Raw genomic sequence first — 25,764 nt, forward strand, 5'->3', positions numbered from 1 at the left:
ACTTATAGACATCACACATTGAGGAGTGAGTGTGGTCTGGATTTCTGGTCTCCCTTCCTTCACCTCTTTTCTTCTCACCCTTTCCAGAAAGTTTGCCTGCTGGGAGAATCATTCTGACAATTTCCTGTGCTGTCAGCTCCATAGAATTCAGTTTCTGAGAACCAGCCAGAGGCATGCAGTGACATTGCGTAACCACCTCTGAAGTCAGAGATATCAGCCGTGGAGCTCAAAGGAGCCGTTTCACACTAGCAACATGAAAGGAGCTAGCATCACGGACGGGGCGCCCAAGGTGAGTGGCGGGGCTGTGTGCAGAGGCAGACGGAGCAGCCTGTTTGGGTTATAAGGACAGCGGCCGATTTCAGGGCTGAGTTTCTGATGAATCAAAGATGAATACCAGTAACATCTAAGTTTGAGAGGAGAAAGTTTCACGTGAGTTTAAGTATAGAAACTATATGTGCCGTAAAGCTCCTTACCAGTCTGACTCAGAGATGGTTGCAAATTACTTTCTAGCAAAACCCAGTTTACGCGGTTGATAACACAACCCATCCCTTTGTGTCCATTCACCTTCTAACAAACTTCCGAGCGAGACATGGGTCTCTGCCCCAGCCCTGAGTCCTCAGCGGGCCTTCCTCATGTTGTTTTCACGTTACCTTCTGTACTGACATGCATGAGTGGAGCTCAAGTCTGTGACAGGAATCAAAAAGGATTTGCTGTTTAGAATGTTGAAATGGCTGCTAAAAGAAAACTGCTTGGACACAAGGAAAAGTGAAGGTCAGGGTTATTTTGCTACATCTTTTTAAAATTTTAAGTAGAACAGGAAAACAAAATGAAACAATTATGAAATGGGGAGCTTGCTTATATGATTAAATATGTGTTATTTATTATTATAATAATAACAATAGGTGTCACTGGTGGAATGTACAGCTGAATAACCCATGACAGTCTCTCTTATGTAGATTGCTACCCTAGAATTTTGTACCCGACTATTTGCTTTGAAAATTTTAAACCATTGGGAAAATAGAAAAAAAACATTCAGTAAACCTGTGCGTATCCTTTACCTACATTCCCCGATTCCTGACACTTTGTCACATTTGTATGCATCTATTTGTATATATTTAGACACAGGCTACATTCACATTTTCCAAAAATCCAAAAACATCCTTTCTAGCTTTTTTGGCTGTTATTATTTCTTTGCATGTTTACTTGTTTTTTTTCCAGCCCAGGACTCATTCCAGGATCACACATTTTGTTTGTTACGTCTCTGTCATCCTTAATCTAGAACAGTCCACTACTTTTTTTTTTTACATCTTTATTGGAGTATAATTGCTTTACAATGGTCTGTTAGTTTCTGCTTTATAACAAAGTGAATCAGTTATACATATACATATGTTCCCATATCTCTTCCCTCTTGTATCTCCCTTCCTCCCACCCTCCCTGTCCCACCCCTCTAGGTGGTCACAAAGCACCGAGCTGATCTCCCTGTGCTATGCGGCTGCTTCCCACTAGCTATCTACCTTACGTTTGGTAGTGTATATACGTCCATGCCACTCTCTCACTTTGTCCCAGCTTACCCTTCCCCCTCCCCATATCCTCAAGTCCATTCTCTAGTAGGTCTGTGTCTTTATTCCTGTCTTACCCCTAGGTTCTTCATCAGTCTACTACTTTTTTATTTCTTTCATAAAACTGACATTCTCTACGAATATCCAGATTTTTTAACGATTTACCCTTTTTTTTTAATGGGCCACTTATTCTGCCCAATTTCTATAGCACTTTACAATGTGTAATTGTAACATGTATATGTGTAATTAACATGTATATATACATATAGCATATATGTGATAGTCCCAGCATCCCCATGAATTTCTGTTATCGATATTATACAGATAATAACAGCTGACCCTTACTGACTGTCCATCTGTCAGGCCTGGCGCTGAGTGCTATTCTTGCTTTTTCTCATTACATCCTCTCGACATCTCCATAAGGTAGACGTGTTACTCTTATCCCCATTTGACAGATGAGGAAAGTAGGGTTCATTGACTTGCCAAGGTCATTTGCTAGTAAGTGGAATGCCAGGAGCCAAACCCAGACAGACTGACGCAGACCCAGACTTAACCAGCTCACTATATGCTGACCCTTAGGCCAGAGGTCTGCAGTCTTTTCATAAAGAGCCAGCTAGTATTTTATGCTCTGTGGTCCACCTCTGATCTCTGGTGCACATTCCTGTTTTTATTTTTTATTTCTGGCTGCACCTCGGGTTTCGGGATCTTAGTTCCCGGACCAGGGATCAAACCTGGCCCCCTGCTGTGGAAGATCAAAGTCCTAACCACTGGACTGCCAGGGAAGTCCCTCTGATGCATATTCTTTTTTGTTTTTACAACCCTTAAAAAATATGAAATCATTCTTAACTCTTGGACTGGTCATGTGGATTTGGCCCACAGGCCCTAGTTTGCCGACCCAAGTCTTAGATGAATGATGTCTCAGCTCGTACGGATGCACCCCCTACCCAGTTACAGCAGCACCAGGGCGAGAACCCAAATCTTCCATTCCTAGCCCAGAGGCAACCTCAGTTCATGCTTTCTTGGATATCCCTACAGAATTGCCAATGCACATATAAGACAATATGATTTTTTTAAAAGGTTTTTCAAGAACAGGAGCAGTAACTGAACAACTGTTGAGCTTCTTGTCTTTTACAGTGAACAGTACATATTAGAGCTCCATCTGTTTTAGCACCACTGACCTACCTCAGTATTTTCAATGCCTACGTTGTCATTTAGGTGCTTTTGATTAAAAGGTAACACAATGCTTGAAGGAGTCATACCATGTGAGTGGTTCTCAGCATTGGTGCATCTGACTTTAAAGCAACCCTGACTTTCACTTAGGGGCACCCAGACTTCTTTCATGCCCCGAGGTCAGCCTGTGTACGTCAGGAGGTGAACTGTGCCTGCCCTTTCAGGCTGTTCCCCAGTGTTGCTGCTTGACAAACAACCAAGAGCTCCTCGTCAGTAGAATTTCACCTTTGTGCACAGTGGATTTTGTGTAATTGTCTGACTTTTATTAGGTTTCCGCAAACTGTCTTACAAAATGAAGAGAAAACTAAAAAATAAACATGGTGGTATTAGAGCTAGGAAACACTGGTCTCAAACAGTGTAATTGCAAAAGGTAGAGACCGTTGTGTGTTGCCAAGGCCGTAAATCCAACATCTCATTGGACTGTAGCTGATTGACTCCATGTTCAACTCCATTCATGAAACGCTGGAAAATTAGGTCTGAAAGACAAGGTGAATAACTGGTTTTACTATATGTAAGTCCTTGCTTTGGATTTTTGGTTGTTTCAAAAGTGCCTTATTTATGAAAATAGAGTCTGCATGTATTTTAGTGATTCGGTCCCGTTTGTGGCAGTTTACTTCTGAGCGTATGTGTCTGTGTGTGCGTGCGCATGTCCACACCATTAGAGGTGATGCTGAAAATAGCATCTTTGTGTACAGGCATCTTTGTCTCCCTGGAGTGAATGGCCAGGAATTGAAAGAGGAATCCTGGGTCAAATAAGCATGGTATTTTGTTTTCCATCACTTTCTGAGAACTTCTAAAATTTGAAAACTTAGTTTACATAGTATTTTCTCTACAATCTATATTTTCTCTCTTTTATAAATAGAGCCATAGGCTGTTTTGCTCACTTGGTTTTCTGAAGGGAGTTTTCAAACCAAGTGTCTTTACCATGTTACTGAAGGGTGGATGTTCCAGAGCACTGATCAAAATAATATTTATGTTTTAAGAACGTTTAAACATCCTGAAATGTTCTCAACATTTCAGATTCAGCTTCAGTTAAAACGCAAACATCCTGTGGTCCTCTTCCATCTCAACTCTGAGTGGGATGGTTCTAGATTCACTCAAGGAGGGTCTAGGTAAAGACTTAGAATAAAAAAAAAACAATCACCAACACTCCCAGGGTTAGTTTAGACCCTGACAGGCTGCAGTGGCATTGGATGAGTCTGCCGCTCGCCAAGACTCTTCTGCTCTGGTGCTTCTGGGCAAGAACGCTCGGTGAGGCTTTGTTTGTGAATGAGGAGCAATTTCAGGCTCTCCTTGTACCTTTAAAGCTCTCAGATGGTAAGCAAGACACTTTCAACTCAGTCTTTGTCGGAGAAGGGCAAGTGTGATCACGGCAGGGAACTCACCATCACCCACCAGGCCCTGCCGCGTGCCACTCCCACCAGCTCCCACCACCTCAGTTCCTTCCCCTTCTCCCCTGCTGTTCCCGACCTGGGAATGCTCCTCTCTCCCTGTGGCTTGACCACTGGGTCCTCCTCTCAAGCATCTCCCCATCCAGAGGCCTCTCTGGACCACCCTGTCTAAACCACCTCCCTTTTCCACATCCATCCCATCATTCTCATCATCCGTCCCAGCCTCACTTAACAAGATTGGAAATTGTCTTGCCTTTGTTTCGCCCTTTGGAAATTCAGCTCCATAAGGGACAGATCTGGCCTTTCTTATTCAGTGCTGCATCTTTAGTGCCTACAGCAATGCCTGCACATAGTAGGTGTTCAAGAAACACTTTGGTCGGTGTGCGTGTGTGAATGAATGGGAGGTTACCTGGAGTGCAGATAGAGAGCCCTTGCAACATGGTCACGAGGACAGGAATAGTACTTCCTGCTTACCAGATGTCTGGGAACAGAGGTCACCCCTGACTCTCAGCTCTTCTAACCCCTACCTGGCCCCATCCTGACCCGCCTCTCAACCTAGATGCTTGAGAATTACCCCCCTCGTTCTCCCACGGCGAGATGTTGCCTTAGATCTGAGCCTGTGCAATTGAAGTCACGGCCACAAGGACCTGTGGTCTCCCTCTGACCTCATCCAGCAGCCTCATCCCTTCACCTGCCTCCCAAAGCAAAACAAGTAACCACAGAACCCAGCTTGAAAGCACAACTCATGGTCCACTGTTTAGCCTCTCACCCAAGACAGAATCATTGCGCTCTGGGGGTTTGGGCGATCAACACAGAGCCGACATTCCCGTGGGATCAGACAGTCGGTAAATAAGTAAATGGACACAATGATCTCAGGTGTTGACAACTGCCCTAAAGCAAAGAAAACAGGGCTTCCCAGTGGCGCAGTGGTTAAGAATCCGCTTGTCAACGCAGGAGACACGGGTTCAAGCCCTGGGCTGGGAAGATCCCACATGCCGCGGAGCAACTAAGCCCATGCTCCACAACTACTGAGCCTGTTGCTCTAGAGCCTGAGAGCCACAACTACTGAGCCCGTGTGCCACAACTACTGAAGCCTGTGTGCCTAGAGCCCGTGCTCTGCAACAAGAGAATCCACAGCAATGAGAAAAGCCCGCACACCACAACAAGGAGTAGCCCCGCTCGCCACAACTAGAGAAAGCCCCCGTGCAGTAATGAAGACCCAACGCTGCTATAAATAAATAAATAAATTTATTTATTTTTTTAAAAAATTAGTATTAAAAAAAAAAAAAAAAAACAGGGTGACCTGATAGAGGTGATTCACAGAAAGGGCCTCTCTGGAAACCAGAATGATGGGAAAAGCTTTCCAGGCAGAGAGAACAGCAAATGCAAGGGCAGGAATGAATTCAGCAGAGCAGAGCATCCATGAAAACGCCAGTGGTCAGAGCAGAGTTAACAAGGGTAGAAAGTGTCAGAAGCAAGATTTGAGGGGTAAGCAGGGTCTGTTCACATAGGGCCTCGTCGACACTGTAAGAACTTTGAAGTGCATTCTAACTGCAGAATGCACTCTAACTGCATTCAAACTGCTATTTTACACAAGCCACTGGCCTGTGTAAAGTAGGAGATAACATGGGCTGATTTACGTCTTTTAAGACATCTTAAGGCTGCCGTGCACACACAGACAGTCAATAGGAAAGAGCAGAAGCAGGGAGGTGAATCAGGAGACAGGGCCAGGGCTTCATTTTCCATTTTGGATGGTACCGTGCTGTTCTCAACGCACATGGAGAAGAACTGTTTGCTCTGTCTTTTGAAAAAAATAAAACGTTTGGTGTTTGAGAGTGTCAGGAGATGTGATCAGAAAGAAGAGTAAATAAAGGTATAAATAGCTTTTATTGAGGTACATGTGCTATATGCTTTATTTTTTTAAGAAACGGATGTTTATTTTCCACCAACTTTATTTCCATTTTCTTTCATTCATTCCCCAAATATATTGAGCCAGACGCTGCTCTAAATGCCACAGAAGACAAAAGTCACTTTTCTCAATATTTAATAAACTGTCATTAGCGTTAAAAATCCATTACCTTCTATTATTCTTTCCCCTGTTCGATAACCTTTATTCTCTCTTTTTTTTATAAATTTATTTTTTTTCTTTATTTATTTTTGGCTGTGTCGGGTCTTCGTTGCTGTGCGCGGGCTTTCTCTAGTTGCAGCGAGCGGGAGCTACTCTTGGTTGCGATGCGTGGGCTCCTCACTGCAGTGGCTTCTCTTGTTGCGGAGCACGGGCTCTAGGCACGCGGGCTCAGCAGTTGTGGCTCATGGGCTCTAGAGCGCAGGCTCAGTAGTTGTGGCGCACAGGCTCAGTTGCTCCTTGGCATGTGGGATCTTCCCGGACCACGCCTCGAACCGGTGTCCCCTGCGTTGGCAGGTGGATTCTTAAACACTGTGCCACCAGGGGAGTCCATAACCTTTATTCTCTTAACATTGTATTTGCTATAGAGCTCACTTTGGGGGGGGTGGGGGCAGTGCAGAAAAAAGGCCAGACAGAACACCAACTGCTTATACTACAAGTTAAAAATGTTGCCAGGAGACTTTTCAAAGGAAAGTGGCCTGCATGATAATGGAATGAGGAAGCGACCTTAGAAATGTGTGTGGTCTTGTTGGAACTGTGATGACTCAGGGGGGAAATGACAAGAGCCTGGAGGGGAAATAACTTCAAAGGAGGAAGGTGGGAGGCTGGTAACAAAGAAAAAAAAAAGATACCACTACAAGTGATATTCGAAGACTCCAACATGAGTTGCAAAAAGGGGAAATAAGTATTTTTGGAACCATTTCCAAACGTATTGCCCATAAACCATGTGTTTATTGGAATGGAAGAGGGCTCCTGTGTGCACATGGCAAGGACAGAGATAGGAACAAGAAGGCGGAGTGTGCGTCTGCGCCTGGGACGGCATCTCCTGGCTCTTTGCGGGGAGGCTTTGCCAGCTTTTAAAACTCCTCTAGGAAATGTTGTTCCTGGTCAAGTCTGGGCTCTGCCTCGGGCCCACTCACTCCACGGCGAATCGATTGTTCTTTTTCTTTAAACCCTTGCTTCTCCTTAGAATCAGGAGCAGTTTTGTTTGTTACAGGCAGCTTGTCTTTTGGGGGTTGGAGGGGGTGAGAATTGGGGTAAGAAAGCAGTAGGGTGCCTCTCCCTCGGAGACGCTTGCCATCTAGTTAACAAAAAGTAAAACGCGCCTGTGGAAGGTTCTCTTGGGTTCAGAATTTAAACTCAGAGGAGGCTGAAAGGGCACGACAGTCGATTACTAATAGCGAGAATGTCAAGTTGCTTCTGTCCTACACGGATGTTTCCCAACATGGAGGGGATCAACAGCCCTGGGGAAATCAACAGAGACAGTTACAAAGCACATTCTCTATAACCTTCCTTGTGGCGCTAGCGATGGGTTTATCTGTGGCTCATTATTGACGACAAAATGAATAAACCCAGTGAACTGGAATAAATGCCCACCAACAGCCTGAGAGAAGAACTTAAAGAACAGGTGGCTCGTTGCTTTCCTAACACCCCCCAAAATGACCCTAACAAATGGAGAATTCGGTGAACAAGTATGAACTTTCACATTTCTCTATGATCCAGTAAACAGCCTGGACCAGTTTTGAATTCTTCCTGATCAATCAAATGGAAAATAATCACACCCTGCAGGGACTTTGACCTCATTCATACAAGATGATTTTAGGTGTGGTACACAGATAGAACACTTCTTAATGTTAGCTCTGTATTTTAATGTGCATTGGAAAAAACTAAAACTAGCTCATCAAACTTGTAATTTCATAGGTCATATTGCTTTGGGAGACTGTTTTTATTTTTTTATTGGCTTAATTTAATATTTTCCTTGAAGTTAAAAATGTACAGACAGCACATGGATATGACAGGAAGCATGCAGTTAATAGACACAGGAAGTTTAAGAAACACAGTCTTAGACAAAGCTTTCTCCTAATTGGCGGTGGTATAATTGCTTCAGACCAATCAAAGGACACGAAACACCTTCTTTCAGCTCCATGCCTTCGATCCCCTTTACGCTTCAAAACAAGAAAAAGGGAAGGAAGGAAAAGATGAGAAAGGAAAGGATCCCACCTGTCATTTTCTTTAATCCCTCTGATGGCTTTCATGAAGTAGGAGATAAGAGCAAGACGAAACCATGCAAAATGCAGGGGGTTGCAGTTGGATGGGAACCCTACACTTTCAGATGAGGATACTGAGGCCCGGGGGAATTCTCAGCTACTTGCCCTCCTCCCTCCATGTGTTTCTCACAAGAGAGGGCTGAGTTCTCAACCACTTACCTTGGCCCAACATTGCTCTCAACTCCTCTTTTCCCCAAACCAAATACCTGAAACAAGAATTCAGAGACTTGTCTAGCAAGGAGTGAACTTGGAGGTGGGGAGGGGGTTTGGGAGACGGATGAATAAATATCCTGGATCTCTAGGGCACTACAAACTACAGAAACAGTTTGGTATAACATGGACCTGTCTTGGGCCACATCCAAAAATATCAATTGCTTAGAAGACCTGGGAGACCTTTATTGTTGCATCATTTCAACCCTTGGGCTTAGACTAACAGAACCTTGTTCACCTTCCCCCCCCCCCCCAGCACACGTTGTCAGACATACAGTAGGTACTTAATAAATAACTGTCAAATCAGTGAAGCACGAAAAGTGCATTTTAGCAAGGGTCCCATGAGTAGGGGAAGTATATTCAAACAATATACCTTCCAGTAGGACCCAAACCTGTTGGAAACCACAGTATTCAGACATCAGGGAAGAAAATGTTTCATTTCCACTGGGATTTTTTTGGAATTTTTTTCTGACCACAGCCTCTTTCTCAAAGTCTCATTAGTCGGCAGTGCCTTCTGTGGCTACCCAAGTCCCCGTGGAGAGAGGCCTTTTCATCTGAACCATTAGGAAGAATTCAGAGCTGGAAGGATCAGAGTTCAACGTTATCATGGAGAAATCAGTTAAGGTTTGTGCGTGTTCACAGACTAAGCCATGGTCAGGATCATTTTTAGAGGTGTTGGGAAAACAAGGAATCCTTCTTTTATTTAAGTTTTTCTTTTTCTCTTATATCCCTTCTCATTTCCAAGTTCACCAGGTTTATTCCCTTCTTAGTCCCCAGTGCCTACAGCTAAGCCGGAGACAATGGCTATTTGCATCCAGATGGGGGGAAGGGAACCGATGTGTTAGGTAACCGGCCCTACCTTTCCCACCCATGGCTGTTGGTTTCAGCCCAGATCTCTCACCCCACCCCAGGTAGGGACAGCTGCAGAAAGAGCAGTGCTCATGCACAAGTGTTCTAGACCCCAAACCTCACAGCATGCCAGCACCAACTACTACAGGAGTTCCCTTCTGAAGTGATTTCTGCCAGTGTTTTCCAGGGTATGGACTAATCACCTTTAAAAATAATTTCTTTAAAGGATCAAGACGAAGGTGAATGTCTGTATCTGAGTTTCTCTCTTCTGGAATCCATTTCCTGCAAGAGTTCAATTGCTTAGGACTCAGAGTGAACTGTGTAAATGCATCCATTACTTGTTATTCTGCATTTTTTCCACTAAGTTAAGGAAGTAGGTAATGATGTTTCCCAAGCAACTATCCCATCAGTGGAAATTATCAAAAGTTGTTTTATGTCCCACGTTTTGAAGCAAAAAAGAGAGAAATTGAATTTTGTTTAGAAAGCTCTATTCTACTCAGTTAAGTTTTTGGGTTTTTTCGTTTTTGTTTTTTTTTTTTGCGGTACACGGGCCTCTCACTGCTGTGGCCTCTCCCGTTGCGGAGCACAGGCTCTGGACGCGCAGGCTCAGCGGCCATGGCTCACGGGCCCAGCCGCTCCGCGGCATGTGGGATCTTCCCGGACCGGGGCACGAACCTGTGGCCCCTGCATCGGCAGGCGGACCCGCAACCACTGCGCCACCAGGGAAGCCCTAAGTTTTTTTTTAAAAAGCTTAAAGGTGACTCTAAATATAAAAGTAATCTGGAAAAAGGCATTTCAGTATCTCAGTTAAATGACTTCAGATCACTTTCTACACATTCTGGAGCCTTTTAGTCCAGAACTTTTCAACTTTTTCAGAAGCGGAGCTGAAGCTAAAACTCAGTTATTTTCTAGCCTATCTGGCAAATTAATATTAACCACAAGAAAGACAGCAGTTTTCCCTCAGCCTCTCTCACTTAACTGCTTTGCTAAGTTTTTTATAAAAATAGCTCCAAGAGAAGCAACTCTTCTTTATGCTGTGGGATGATGGAAGAAATTACTTAGCTGTCACCTCATTTAAAAAAAAATTCTAAGTATTTCTGAAAATGAAATGCAGATCATTGCAGCCGAGCTGTGTCAAGTTCTACAGCACCATGTAGGCATGACACATTAAAAGGAAATAATTTAATATAGTTGCAAATCTCAAGGCAAGTTCTGGTTGTGAAATATACCATTTTGCTATGTTAAGTGACTCGGTTCCCTGTAACTTGTGGAATTTTACTTTTCAATGTAAATGTGGCTATGGAAAGCTACTGAAATTCATGAAAGGAAAGAAAAGTTAACTTAGAGAAGAGAAAGAGGAGGAGGCCTGATGGCCTGGTGGCCCATCTCAGCTGCAGACCTCATAATACAGTTCCACGTGGAAGGAAAGCAGCAAGTGGTTATCCCAACGCCTTCCCCAATGTTACGCGAGTGCAAGGCACAGCTGCAATGTCCTGCAGCTGCTGGTCCTAATTTCTGGTCTTGAGAACAGTCCCTTCATGGGGGCCCCTCCCACTTGGCCCAGGTGTTTGTGCCCAGGACCATGTCATTCTGCAGCTGACCACAGGGGAGGGGACGTAGTGGTGGCAAAGGCACCCAGCCTCTCCTGTTTACCTGGAGACTTATTCGATGCCTCTCTTTGATTAATTATGGGAAGTTAGTAGCAGTTGACACATACAGTGTGTAAGAAGTCTGCGTTGTAAGTGGGGAGCCTTCCCAGATAGCTCTTGCTGTGACTCCTTAAAGCCTGTTGAGCCCTCCCTTATCTCTCCCCAGATTGCCTTGTAGAATGCTGTCACCCATCCACATCTCTCATTAAAAAAGTGTCATGGGGATACTTTGTTTCTTCCTCAGGGTTGTCCTCCTTCCTCTGTCCTTCTTCCCTTTTTGGAGAATGTGGGTGGGAAAGGGAAAATGGAGGTGGTGAGGGGATTTTTCTCATGCTCTTGGAAACTTTTCTTTCTCTCTCTCCTCTCTCGATTTTGTTTAACATAATGCGCTTTAAAATATGATGGAAAATAAACATTCACGAGCCAACAGATAGCACCATTCTCTCTGCTTTGATCTTTCTAAGCCTGTCTATGTATTTATATAATATGAAATACTTCCAAGTACATTGGAGGGGAGACCTTTGTCTTTAAAGATGATCAAAGAGCTTTCTCCGTTCCGCATTTACTCCTATGTTCTGAGTCTGGGCTCAGCAGCCTCGTAAAAGATGTATTAGAGAATATCTCATTGATCTCAAAGGAAAAGTTCCTACATCCAGGAAAAACCTTCATGAACTTCAGGGGTTCACATTTCCCATACATCACAGGGTTTGAAATATTTACAGTGCATGCATTTTAAAAAAATTGTGGCTTATGTATAACTATTCTCTCTCGTGGCCCTCAGAGGGGGAGTATCAATCATTCCATCACCTTCCCCTAAAACTAACTACTACTTCCAAGAATTCTTGGAAGTAAGTCATGGAATCTGTGAGAAGGAAGCTAAAACGCTAAACATGGATGCTTTTCAAAGAAGGATTTTAGTAGAAGAAAAAGGCCTGTCTTGTTAATGGGGTTCCACGATGTCGTACAGAGCAGGGACCCAGCAACGGCTTTCTGCTCAGGGTTCCTTCCACATTTATGATCTCTATCTCTTCCTGTCTGGGACACTTATTTATTTACTACTTCCTGCCGTGAGCGGGTGACCCTGTGGTATGATTTACCTTCCCAAGGAAATGAAGATTTTCTGGCTACTTTAATGGAAAACATTCCAGGATCTCTACTCTCCTATCCCCTGGCCACTAACTCTGTCATTTCAAGAATACAAGAGTCTGGGGGTGGGGGGAACGCTTGTGGAGGATGAAGCGAGGAGAAAGCAGGATTGGGTCGTGATGCTGATCTGACCCTTGTGAAGGGAAAGAGGGGAGCGAGCAGGGGAGGGTAGAGAGAGCCTCAGACTGTGAGCATTTTGCACATAGTCTTGGATAACATAATGGGGGGGCGATGGGGGGCTTCAGAACAGATTGCCCATTAGAGGAGTCCTGCACTGGGCAGAAATGCTCCAGCCCCCGCTTGTTAACTTCCAGTTTGCAAAGGAAACCAGTGTGGGGCCTCTAAGAGCCCAGCAGTGGGCTGGACTCAGCCACAGAATACTTCATTTGGCCCAAGTGTCATCTTTTGAAATCTGCCTGAGCGTGCTGCAGTCTCCACTGCTCCCAAACGTCCGACACCCGGCCTGCCTCCCTGACATAATACTGCTTGCCCGGCTCCTGTGACCGTTTGAGTTTGCCTCTCCTGCCTATAGATGTCATTAACCCAGCTCCTTCTACGTTTACATGCATCTAGACTTTAGCAGATTAGAGTAGGAAATTGACTTGGACTCGGGGAGGCTGTGCACTGAATTGACAAGAGCAGGCTTCAGAGTCCGACAGACTCGAGTTTGAATCCCCACTCTACTGACTGCTGCTGTGTGACCTTACCCTCTCCTAGTCTCGGGCACCATAAAGCTCTAAAATGAGGCCAACACAGCCAGTGAGCCCCCCACCCCCACCCCATCCAGCTCGAACACTGAGTTTCTGCAGCTTTGCTCTTTCAAGTGAACTGAAGAAAAGTGGAAAGTAAAGCAGGAAGGCAAGCCAGGCTCTTGGAGAGCCAGCATGGGGCAGTAACTGAGGAGCTGTGCCCGACCTCCCGGCCCAGGGAGGGGATGACCATCCTGGCAGTGGGAATGATGCAGAAGCCCAAAGAGAAGCTTCAGCAGGTGGCATTTCTACAGACTCATCTAATGTGGTTCTGCTTAGAACTGCAGCTGCTGGCTCTTCACATCACTGCAGAAGACAAAGTATGAGAACCAAATCTGTCTCTCTGCATCTTACTTCCCTTGGTCCACAGCGCGCCTCTCTTCCCTTCTCTGGCAGTTACAATCCTGCCCTTCTTTCAAGACTCACCTCAGGGTTGCCCGCAATCCCTCGCCAGCTCCTCCTGGCAGCGCTCCTAGAGCCAACTGCCACCCTCATCTGAGCCTCAGGCATCTCCCGCCTGGACTGGACCACTGGCTTTGATGAGCCTCTTTGGCTTCACGCTGGCTCCGTGGAGTCCCCTTTCCACCCAGCAATCAGAGATAAACATCAACCAATACGGAAACCAAGCCCCAGGTTTTTATTTACTTCTCTCCAGACAACCTGGTCATCTTTCAGTGTCCCTGACTCACAATGCACTTCGCATAGACACACAAATTCACTCCCTCCCTCCCTCACCCACTTTTCTTCCTCTGCCTGGATGATTTGTCCCCCTTTCTTGATATGACTAACTTCTACTCACTCCCAGATTGCAACTTCCATGGCCCATTTCTCAAGGGAACGTTCCCTAAGCCCTCATCCATCCCCACTTCCCAACTGCACTCATAATTCCTCATAAATGTCTATATCTTCCTTCATTGCACTTAAGAGAAGTAGAAACCCTACGTTTATTTCTGATGTGACTGGAATGTGTCTCCTCTGCTAGGACGTACACCGGCATGAGATCAGGAACTGTTTTGTTCACCGCTGTATCTCTAGCAGAGTGCTGGGCATATAATCAACGCTCAATGCAATCTTGATGTATGAATGATTGAATGAATGAAGCTAGCTAATTACTCCCATGACTCATTGCTGATTCAGTATAGATTAGCACGTTGCATCTGGCCATTGTGTGAACGTCTCCCCAGAGAGGGAATCTGTTGTTTGCCTTCATCTCCCTAGTCTCCTTTCCCTTCTCCCAACTGTTGTATGAAGATGGGCATTTGGGAGAAATGTCCTTTTTGGAAATTGGTTAAGAAGGTTTCTTCCATTTTACCTAGAACCTAACTGTCTTTGTGCCGAAAGAGAATAAACATATAAACATATGCCCTCTTTCATCTCTTAAATATCTACACGAATGTTTCCAAATTATCACCCTGTTAAAAAATAACTTGGGAGTGGTCTCAGTGACAATTGCAGTTGTTATCAGGATGCTTTGCAGTCCTCGTCAGTCCCTTCCATCTGTTGTCTATAAAGTGTTCAGCGCAGTGCTGGGGCATGGGTTCATGATGCCTGTTTGCTGCGGCTGCTATTTCTTGTTCTCCCCACACGGCCAGCCTGTCCATAAAAGCCTGGGTTACCCCGACCAGACTGTTTCTTGAACATGCCTAGAGGGTCATCACCTCCAAGTCCCGTGGATGCACGTGGAGGAGCCCAGCCTCCAGCGTGTGGTCAGGGACATTCTCTTCAGGAGGTGACTCAAGCCGAGATCTGAAGGAGGATGAGTCATTCGTGCAAAGATCTGGCAGAAGAGCGTTCAGGGCAGGAGGACTAGCATGGGCAAAGGTCCTGAGGTGGAAGCAAGCTTAGTGCATTGCAGGAAAGTAAGAAAACGATGCAGCTGGAGGGAAATCAACGGGAGTAGTAGCAGCTCGGGAAGCCGACCAGGCAGGGCAATCCGGTAGGGAGTTTAGGTTTTGTTCTAGATGGGGTTCTAAGCAACTGGACATTTTTAAACAAGAGACCAAAAGTCTAATTTATGTGTATAAAATACCACTCTATGCAAATCAAAACTACAATGAGGTATCACTTCACACTGGTCAGAATGGCCATCATCCAAAAGCCTACAGATAATAAATGCTGGAGAGGGTGTGGAGAAAAGGGAACACTCTTGCACTGCTGGTGGGAATGTAAATTGGTGTGCTCACTATGGAAAACAGTATGTAGGTTCCTCAAAAAACAAAAATAGTGCTACCATGTGATCCACCAATCCCACTCCTGGGCATATATCTGGAGAAAACCATACTTTGAAAAGATACATGCACCACAATACTCACTGCAGCACTATTTACAATAGCCAAGACATGGAAGCACCCTAAATGTCCATCGACAGAGGAATGGATAAACAAGATGTGGTACATGTATATTATACAGTGGAATATTACTCAGAGCCATAAAAAGAATGAAATAATGCCATTTGCAGCAACACGGATGGACCTAGAGATTATCATACCAAGTGAAGTAAGCCAGACAGAGAAAGACAAATATACCAAATATCATTCTGGCTGACACTGGACTGACACATTCAGTCTAGACACTGAATTGTAAGGGGAAGCGTGCAATAACGGATGTGAGGAGAAGGCTTAGAGTCCACGTGACCTCGGACAAGTCATTTGACCTCTCTGACCCTCCATTTCCTCATCTGTAAGATGGGAATAAGAAAACCTACCTCTGAGGCAGTTGAAAATTAAGTGACATAATGGCTTCAGTGCCCCCAACGCAAGTCCCCATTCAATATAGGCCACTGTTACCTACCTTTTCTGGGAGAGGAACTCCCCAAGATTTCTCACATTTTAAAAATTCTTTTATGACACAAATTTTGATAGTCTTTGTTATTAAAACTCTAAGACATTAATTGACTGCAGGAGATGTCTCTGGACCAATTATAATGAAATACTATTCTGAAGGGAATCATGTTATAGCAACATATTAGGATTTTCCTTTGCTGGGACTTTACATCCTTTTAAGATGCTGGCTGCTGCTCTGAAGGCTTCAGGCTGTAAGCGCAAAGTAAGCTGTGTCTCCATTTTGGACACAGCTGTGGGTGCCCGATGGGGTGAGTGATCACACAAGCCCATTGTTCTCTGGACAAGCATCCCCGCCTTTTGCAACAGGCAAATCCACTGGCTAAGCTGATGCCAATCTGGGCACTTCAAAGCAACTGCCATGTTGAAGCAACTTCTCTGTCTAAAGATACACACGATCTTATTTCTAGACAAGTGCAAGCACGTTTCAGATGATGGGCTTTTTCTTTTCAGACTATGTTAGATGTACTTCATGGGAATTGTGACGATGGGTTGGAGATTGTGTTTTGTTTTCCCATTTCTTCCCAGTGTGGACAGTTAAAGTATCATTTTCATAAAGGTAAAATCATGACTCTCATGCAAATATAAAATGAACTCATGTCAAAGATTTTATTAAACTGAGTAATTAATGAAGGAACCAGAAAAAAAGTTAAAAGAGCATTTGAGGATCTAGGTATCTGGAGACAATTCAATACAGTAATACTGGGATAGGATTGCAGGGCTGGACACAAGTCTGATTAAAATCCAGCCAACAAGATAATAAACCATTAACATTTCAGGTTATCTTTTCTTACTGAACAGAAGTTACTGGCTTCTTTAACTGGAAAAAAAAAATCCACAAGGTAGCAAGTAACTTTACTAAGTCAGGACCTTTAATCAATACCCTTTATAAGATTCGAAACCTCCCTTCCCTCTAAATGCTTCATCTCTGCTCGATTCTCCAAAGCTGAGTACCCATGTTCATGTGAAACCAACTCACAGCACATTGAAGGGACAGTACTAGAGTGGGCAGACTAGCCAGGCCTCGAGGTCCATCTTCTGGACATCTCAGGGGTCATTCTTACTGAAAGCCATCAAAAAGAGTGGCCAGAGAGTCAGAGAGCTTCCTTCTTCTTAGACAGAAATAGGAGCTCTCACCTTGGTGCTGTGTGTCTCTTTACCTTCCAAAGACTTGAACCTAAGGCATCGCATCACTCATCCTTAACCACGCATTAACTAACCAAGTAGCCAGTGAGCACCTACTGTGTGCTGGAATCTGGGGATACAGTAAGAGCAGGAAAGTGTGGTCCCTGCTCTCCTGGACGTTATGCTCTGCAGGGAGACAGATACCAAATAGATGATCGCCCGCTTAATGAATTAAATACAAGGGTCATAAATCCTGATATGGAAAGGTGTTAAGAAAAAAAATGGGGAGAACTGGCTTAGTCTGGAAGAATATGGGTAACAGGGCATCATCTTTCAAGGAAAGGACACTTTAAATCTGAAAGGATGAGAGGGATTTCACGGGGAGCAGGGGGCAAGGTGCTAACTGTTTCACGGGGATGGGGGGCAAGGTGCTAACTGTTTTGGGTAGAGGGGACAGCTTGTGTGAAGGATTCGAGGACCCCAAAAGGGTGGCGCTCCTGAGTGGCTGGTGAGGAAGTGACGCCATGAGGCTGGACAGGAGAGCAGGGGCCTGGAAGTTTGGGCAGAGTTGGGGCTTCATCCAAAGGGTGCTGGGGAGCCATCGAAGGGCCGTAGGGTGAGGAATGACATGATCAAAATTTGTGTCCCTGGAAAGTCCAGCACTGGGAACAGTGCTGGTAAATACTCAGTAAACATTGGCAGAATTCGTGAAGGAGCACAGGGCTGGCCCGAGGGGAAGCTTCCCAGGATCCCTGGCTGTTAGCTCTAACTCAGCTCTTTGCTTTCCAGTTGAATCTCATAAACTCACTTAACCTCAGACAAGTAAGGCTTCATACCATCCCTCTAGCTGAGGATCTGTGGTTCACCATGGATGAAAGAGAAAATCTCCGCAGGCAGCAATGACCCTCACTGTACACCAGCCCTTAACGCTTCAGGCCCTTCTTCCTTCTTTGATAAATGAGTGAACAGTGGAGATGCCCCAGGGAGGTAACGCCCTTCCCAAACTGCAAAAACATTTCAAGTTTTCTTGACAAAGATTTTAAAACGAATGCGCCATCCAACCAAGAGCTAATGCACAGGGTATGTTAGGGTGCAAGGAAATGGGCAGTTTCATTCAAGGGTCAGGGTGGGCAGATGTGGAAATGACTCAGACCTCGCTGGAGGGCCGTGAGCAGCCCGGAAGGGGGAGCCCCAATGATTTCCACCTGCAACTCCCCTCCCACAAATGTGTCTGTGGAAATAACAGGGGGAGTTGCAGATAGTTGGCTATCAAGGTAATCATTTCAGCATTGTTTGCAATCGCTAAAAACTGGAATTAGCTAAAATGTCCCCAAATCAGGAAGTTCGAGTATGGGTCATTCATACGATGGAAAACCATTCGGCTATTTAAAAGGATAGTGAAGAAAACTGTTTATAGGCTGAGGAAGATGTTCACAATCTATTTTTAAGTGGGGAAAAGCAGATTATAAAACTGGATGTATCATAGATTCTTATTATTTTTTTTAAACATCTTTATTGGAGTGTAATTGCTTTACAGTGATATGTTAGTTGGTGCTGTATAACAAAGTGAATCAGCTATATGTATACATATATCCCCATATCTCCTCCCTCTTGTGTCTCCCTCCCACCCCTCTAGGTGGTCACAAAGCACCGAGCTGATCTCCCTGTGCTATGCGGCTATCTATTTTACATTTGGTGGTGTATATATGTCCATGCCACGCTCTCCCTTCGTCCCAGCTTACCCTTCCCCCTCCCCGTGTCCTCAAGTCCATTCTCTACATCTACGTCTTTATTTCTGTCCTGCCCCCTAGGTTAAAATATAATTGTTACTCTAAGTATGTGTATGAACATGTAAGTTCAAGAAAAGGTCTGGAAAGACACAGCCAAAGAAGTAACAGTAGTGACCTGTGGTTGGTGGCACTGTAGGTGCTTTTGGTTTTTTCTATTTTCTTATCGTCATTTTGTATTCTTTCTTTTATGAACTTTCATCGCTTTTGTAGCAAGGAAAAAAAGGCTCATGTACAAAAATGTGCATGATCTCCTAGGATCTCAGCTGCTGTAGATTTTATGGAGGATTTTCAGTGCCTCTTTGCCTGCAAGGAGGATTTGATTCTCCTTAGTCTTCTCAGATATACATGCATGTGTTTCCCCAAATCCACAGACCTGATTGTGGGTTTAAGATGGTATTTTTCAGCAGTTGGCCATCCAATTCCATTTTTGTGACAGAAAAAGAAAACATTATTATGCAAAAAAAAAAAAAACGGCATCAGCTCTCAACCAATGTAATGGGAGGATTGGTCGTTTCTGCTTTATTTATAAACTGTATGTATTAGGGGCTAGTGGGTATAAAAAGTATAATTAACTAAATTTGATTTTTTAAAAAAGGCAGCCGGAAGGATGAATACCAAAATGCTGTAAATAGTTACCTCTGAGTGGTGGGATTGTAGGTGATTTTCACTTTCTTCTTTTTGCTTCTCTACATTTCCTAATTTTTCTGTAATGCACTGATATAATAAGGGAAGGAGGCGATTACTTTAAAACCCACAGAAACAAATTGCATTCTTTTATTGACAGCAGAAAATTCCAGTAAGAAGGGGTTTTACCATTGCTGTCGTTACAACAGGTGGTTTTGCATTTTTTGGAGGACTGTGTGGCTTACAGAAAGAGCATGGGTCTGAGAATTAGGAGACTGCCCGTGTTTTGATCCTGGCTGTACAGACTAGTCACTCACCCCCTGCATCTTTGTTTCATTGCACGTGAATAAATGAACATTGATGGAGCCTCGCCTATGCGCCTGGGTGCGTGCTTGATGCTGGGGAGAGAGCAGCAAATCGAGTGAGGTCTGGTCCTGGAAGTCATGGAATTTCCAGTTCCAGTCGGGAGAAAAACAACCACCAGGCAAAGGGCAGTAGAATCATCTTGACACTTTACAGCCAAGCATTACTGAGCACTTAGCAAATGGCAGGCACTGTTCAATGAGCTTTCTACACTTACCAACCCATTTAATTCTCACAATAACTCCATCAGGTAGATGGTACTATTATTCCCATTTTACAGACAAGGAAACTGAGGCCCAAAGAGAGTAGCTAATTTACTCAAGGGCACACAGCTAGGAAGTCACAGTCAGGATTTCAACCCAACTCTGTGCTAGGCTGCCCTCTACCGTATAACTAGGGGGGTCATAAATTAAATCAGGACCGTGAGAGGGGAGGGACTGGACCTGGTCTCAGGGTGGAGGTAATACTTCCTGGAGGATCTGACATTTCACCTGAGACCACGCCCCACACTCCCCAAGGATGGGTAGAAATAAATCAGGCAAACAACAGGGACGGGGCCTCTGGGGTCGAGGAAACAAGATAAATGAGCAGCTGTGACTGGGTGCTAAGCGAGTGGTATGGCTGCAGTGGTTACTGGCAATGATAATGACCGTGAATTCTTTCGCCCCTGCCCCCAGATGCTCTTGGCCAGGGCACTTTATGACAACCACCCCGACTGTGCCGATGAGCTGGCTTTCTGCAGAGGAGACATCCTGACCATTCTGGAACAAAATGTGCCAGAAAGCAAGGGCTGGTGGAAGTGTTTGCTTCATGGGAGGCAAGGCCTGGCCCCTGCCAACCGCCTTGAAATCCTCGTGGAGGCCCCTGCCGACAGGCCCTGTCCCACTTTCCTGAGAGGCCCGGAAGATGCTTCCACCAGCTCCCAGGAGACCTATGAAGTGCCCACCCTGCTCAACCCCTCATCTCCAGGCCCTGTGTATGAGCAGATGAGGAGTTGGGTGGAGCGGCCTCTGCCTCCCACCATCCAAGTCTATGAAGTCCCTGACCCGCCTTCCAGCGCCAGAATCGTCTGTGAAAAGACTCTAAGATTTCCAAAGCAGGTAAGCCTGTTTCTGGACGGAAGAAATAGGTCAAGGGGTACGTAGCACCCAGGGGCTTAACTACCCTTGAATCATGGGTGTCCATCAGGAGATCAAACATACAAGATGGGAACCAGATGGCCGGGGTGAGTGGATGAGCTTGTGTTTGGCGCCCACTTTGGTTGTCATTAACACTCTGGGCACCCTGGCGGTTTCTGGCTCACCGAGACACCCACACTTTGCAGGAAACTAAATGCTTAGTCAAGCTGTGTGTGAAAGCATCTCAACATTCATGGTGGTGTTTTTTTACGCCAGGAACACTAGGATGGCTAGTAGTAAATGGAGGGGTTGAATTTCCATGGGTCAAAGGCAGGAAATCACTCATCAGATTTAAAATTTGTATTCCTTTCCATCCAGAAACTTTACTTTCAGAATAGCTGCAGAAATATACAAGAAGGCAGAAATAGATCTGGATGAGGAGGCCATAGGCACTATAGCATTATTTGTTACAGGGAGAGATGCAGGATGCCTAAATGTGTATTCATGGGGTATTTGTTACATAAATTTCGGCATAACCCTGTGATGAGCTACTATGCAGTCGTGAAAAAAAGATGAAGCAGTCCTGTAAGGTATTTATAAGTGGGGACAAAGAACCATTTAAATAAAAACCAACCTAACAAAGAAAAACTCAAAAAAAGAAAATTGTGTGTGTATGTGTGTATTGAAAAGAATACACACCAACGGTGGTTATGCTTAGGAAGTGGAACTGGTTAAGGAGAAAGTGAAAGAAGGCATTAAGCAGGGACCTTTATTTTATTCGCTCCTGTGTCCCCAGCATCTGGGACCATGCCTGGCATGGGGTGGGTACTTGTTAAATATTTGATGAACAAAGAGACTAGGAAGTTGATTTGTGTGTTAGGCAGAGCATGTGTTACATCTGTAGTTTTTAAAAATAACAATTTTTAAAAAACAGGGGAAAAGAAGCGCTCAGTAAATGCAGAATGAAACTGGTTTTTTTTTTAAAGAAGGAAAGGAGTTAAAAGAATAGAAAAATAATGTACTGTTTTTCCCCAAGCCCTGGCCTTCATGAAGTGTTAAGAATGTAGAACAGATTTGCATATGGTCTTCAGTCACTGCAGGCATTTCCTGCTGTCACACACTTTGCTTTCAGCTCAGATGACACATCCCACCCGGCCCCAGCTCTGCATGAAGTCCCGGCGAGGTCCGTGTCCAGGAAGGCCCACTCCTCCCATGTATGTGCTGGCCCCCCCCCAGCCCCCCCCCCCCCCCACCGAGCAATATCCCACCTACCATGCAGGCCTCCTCCACACTAGCTTCTTCAGACAGGGTGTTGATTCCTTAAGAGATTTTGAGTACTTCAGATTTCCTAGCTCCCCAGGGCTGCCATACAGAGAACCAGCTGTTACACAGAACAGCTGCCACTCGTAGGCACTGGCTGCAGACACCAGAAGGAGGCAGCTCAGTCTCCAGCATCCATCCGTGAGGTGGACCCCAAGTCACTTTTCGGGAACAACTGGCCCAGATCTAGGCCTGGCACACTCAGCTGTCATCTGAGCAGCTGACTCGGTGCTGGCTTCTCTGAGAACAAGTGGCCTGGGCTGAAGTTAATTGAGTTGCTTTTCAAAGCCACTAAAAGACACACACAAAAAATCAAAGGCCCCCAAAAAGGACAGCAGCTGCAATGTCCACTGTTCCCCAGGGATCCCAAACCGCCAGCACAGTGCCCGGCTCCTGCAAGGTGCTCTGTAAACATTTAGGGAACGAATGAAATGACCGGATCCAACCCAAGGCTTCACAACCATGGACTCACTGTCAACTTCTAGACTGACAACGGTATGAAAGGAGAGATGAGTTTACCTCATCAGAAAAGGGCCAGGGCCTTAGCTGTAACATTTGTCCTTGACATGAAGCGTGGAGCTCTCACTGGTGCAGGCTGCGGCCACGGACAGAAACCACGGCTGCCAGAGGGGAATTTAGAAGCGAGGGACTCCTCACCACTCAAGCAGGTCTTGCTGTGGCCCCAGTAAAACACCTGGGGAACTTACCTTCCTTTCACTCCTGCTTAAGTTCCCTCCATCGCTGCCCTGTCTATATTTTTGCTCCCTCCCGCCTCCCTTTTTTATTGCCTTCTCCGTGCTTGGGGGTCTTTTAAAGCAAGAGATGCCGTCTGTGGCTTAGAAATCAGGAGTCCAGGTTCACTTGGCTTTGGGGGCAGCCACAGCTATGCTGGGTGATTGGAGACATCCCAGCACCCCTCTGTACTTCTCTTTCTTGCTCTGTATCAAGAGAGGGTGGGGCTCCATCATTTCTAAGTTCACCTCAAGTTGTATCTTTTGGTGATTCTGAATAATTTTTCTTCTTCCTCTACTACAAGAAGGAAGGAGCTAGAAGAATGCAAGATGATAATCAGTTAAGAATCTTCTGATTCACAGAAAAGGCAGACATCTTCTCCAAGTTCGGGTAATCTAGCGGTGAGCCTTGAGTCTGAGACCGCCCAGAAAATATTCCATTCTGAGCAGAAGCGGACATTGGTAAACCCGAGCACGTCCAGCCATTAGCTTTGAGCTGTTTTCCGACGGGCGGTTCACAGGGTTGGTACACGGCCCGGGGGACCCATTTCAGAGATTCCCCGGGTTGAGTATCTCTAGATTAAGGTTGGCCAAAAATTAAAAACCAAGAAGGGGGAAACCAAGAAGGTGGAAAACCTGTCTCAAGTTGTCCTAATGAGGGATTCTCCGTCTTTCTAGCTGGAAGAGACCCGTGTAGATTAGAACAACTCTTCGCTTTACAAATGAGGAAATTGATTCCCAGGGAGGTGAAAGGCCCATCCAGGGTCATACCCTGATGAGTACTAGAGACCAAAGTTTCTTTGTTGTGTCCGTCTCTGTCTACACCCCTGGGCTGACAACACCCAAGGCAGAGCCCTTGGCCTACCCTTGATCTTGTTCACCTGGCTCTGTGGCTGACGCTATCTATTTTGTTTTATTGAAGTTTAACCTATAGATCCTAAGGGTACGCAGTTCAGTCGCTAGTATCCGGATCTAGAAAAAGAACGAAACTAGCATCCCAGAAGCCCCCTCCCACCCCTCCCAGCCACTTCCCCCCAGGGTAACCACTGTCTTGAGCTTTGTTTTACTTTTTATTCCAACTTCCTTAATATAACATGCCGGCCTCTCTTAAAAAAATAATAAAATAAAATGACCATACAAAGAAGGTATTTGATTTTGGTTTAAATTCAGAGAGGGTAATCTTCTGTATTTCAAGTGAGAAGGTCAGATTTCCTGATGAAATTGCTTTTAGACCCTCTAGTTCTCGACCTGGAGCTTCCTTCTGTCCTCCAAACCTTTCAAAACCACGTTTCTCAAAACAGGTTCCTTAACTGATTGCCATCTACATTTTCCGAGAAACACTGGGCATTTTTGAACTGACTTCTTTCCACCTAAAATTCCAAACACAGGAAAGTCCCCTTGTAGTCTGTAGGTTGTCTCTTGGGCAAGTGTGACCCACAAAGTCAGCTGCATAAATAAAATGGACCTGTGGTGATTGGGGAGTGGTAGGCAGTGGAACCGTGTTTGGACAGGCTCTGCGGTGGGAGAGAGCTCGCTGTGTTCCAATAAGGAGGGGGGTGGGCAGGGAGGAAGGAAGGTGATGGCTGACAACTGGGGACACACCATGCATAGTCCCTGGGGTTGGGCAGGGCATGGCGTGCAAGGAGCTTGGAATTAACCCAGAGCATAATGGGGAACCATTGCTGAGTTTGTCCTAGAGAGATCAGCCGAAGACCAGCAGGGACCAAGTCCGGTTTACTAATCTGAGGCAGTGAAAGGGATCACAGAGCGGAGGATCAGGTAGCACCTGTAAAGCCCCCCTGCCTGCCTCATTCACGGCTGCATCCTCAGCATCATTAGACAAACAGTAATAACCCAGCATTCGAATCACAGCCTGGGATCCCTAGAGAACAGCAGAATCACCCGGGAAACTTGATGATACAGCAGTTTTTCAGTTTCTCCATCAAGACTCAGAAATTCAGTACCACGGACTCGGAGCCCAGGAATCTGCATTCCAGCCTGCTTCCCAGGTGAGGCTGATGCAGGCAGCTATGGGCCAGCATGTGGAGAAGACTGCCCTCCACCATGGACCTCCCCAACAGCGTGCTGCTGTTCCCAGTCTCTGAGCAAAGGGCCTCCAATTAGAGGTGCCCAGAGAACATCCCAGTGTGTCAGAGCTGCCTTTGCTGTCTCATGACCCGTGGACTCAGCGGTGACGTTTCTTTCCCTCAACTCTTCTTTTTCTCCCCAAGGCCCTCTTCACAATTCCCAGACCTGCTCGGACCTCGTTGCCAGCTCTGCCTTGCCAGGTGTACGATGTGCCTGCCCAGAGCCGGTGCCTCCCAGCCCTAAAGGTGAGCCTCAGCCGTGGCCCTGCCCTTCCCACACCTCTCCATCCATCGTGGGGTCTCAGGGTCACGCAGACCCCGCATTTTGGCTTTACCACTGAGATATCTCCTGGAGCATCAGTCCTGACTCCAAAGGACACATCTTCCCTCAGAAACCAGCTTTGTGCCCAGGGAGCCCAGACCTGCTCACGAGAACATTACTACTATTTGAATTCTGAATATTTAAAACTTTTTTACTTCTCATTTGTAATAGATACTTTATATCCACGCATATGTATACACACAAACATACACATACACATATCTGCACTTTTTTTTTTTTTTTTTCGGTTTCCAAAGCACTTTTATTTTGGCAGGCACGATCTTAGTTCTCCTGCAGTGGGAGTACAGAGTCTTTTTTTTTTTAATAGATCTTTATTGGAGTATAATTGCTTCACAATACTGTGTTAGTTCTGTTGTACAACAAAGTGAATCAGCCATATACATACATATGTCCCCATATCCCCTCCCTCCAGAGCCTCCCTCCCACCTTCCCTATCCCACCCCTCTAGGTCATCGCAAAGCACCGAG

General features: G+C 45.4%; 1 protein-coding gene across 1 annotated transcript in view; it reads left to right on the forward strand.

The window, feature by feature from the left end:
* Window positions 1–253: 253 nt before the first annotated feature.
* The window catches only part of CASS4 (Cas scaffold protein family member 4), a gene marked incomplete at both ends in the record, with an annotated part of 42,440 nt that continues 16,929 nt past the window's right edge, over window positions 254–25,764 (forward strand). Inside the window, 3 exons of the mRNA XM_082857035.1 lie at window positions 254–289; window positions 20,376–20,798; window positions 25,099–25,200. Coding sequence (XP_082713161.1) covers window positions 254–289; window positions 20,376–20,798; window positions 25,099–25,200 — 561 coding nt within the window. The remainder of the gene's footprint in view (window positions 290–20,375; window positions 20,799–25,098; window positions 25,201–25,764) is intronic.

The sequence above is a fragment of the Leucopleurus acutus genome (genome assembly GCF_964270905.1).
Source record: "Leucopleurus acutus genome assembly, chromosome: 16".
Classification (NCBI taxonomy): Eukaryota; Metazoa; Chordata; class Mammalia; order Artiodactyla; family Delphinidae; genus Leucopleurus; species Leucopleurus acutus.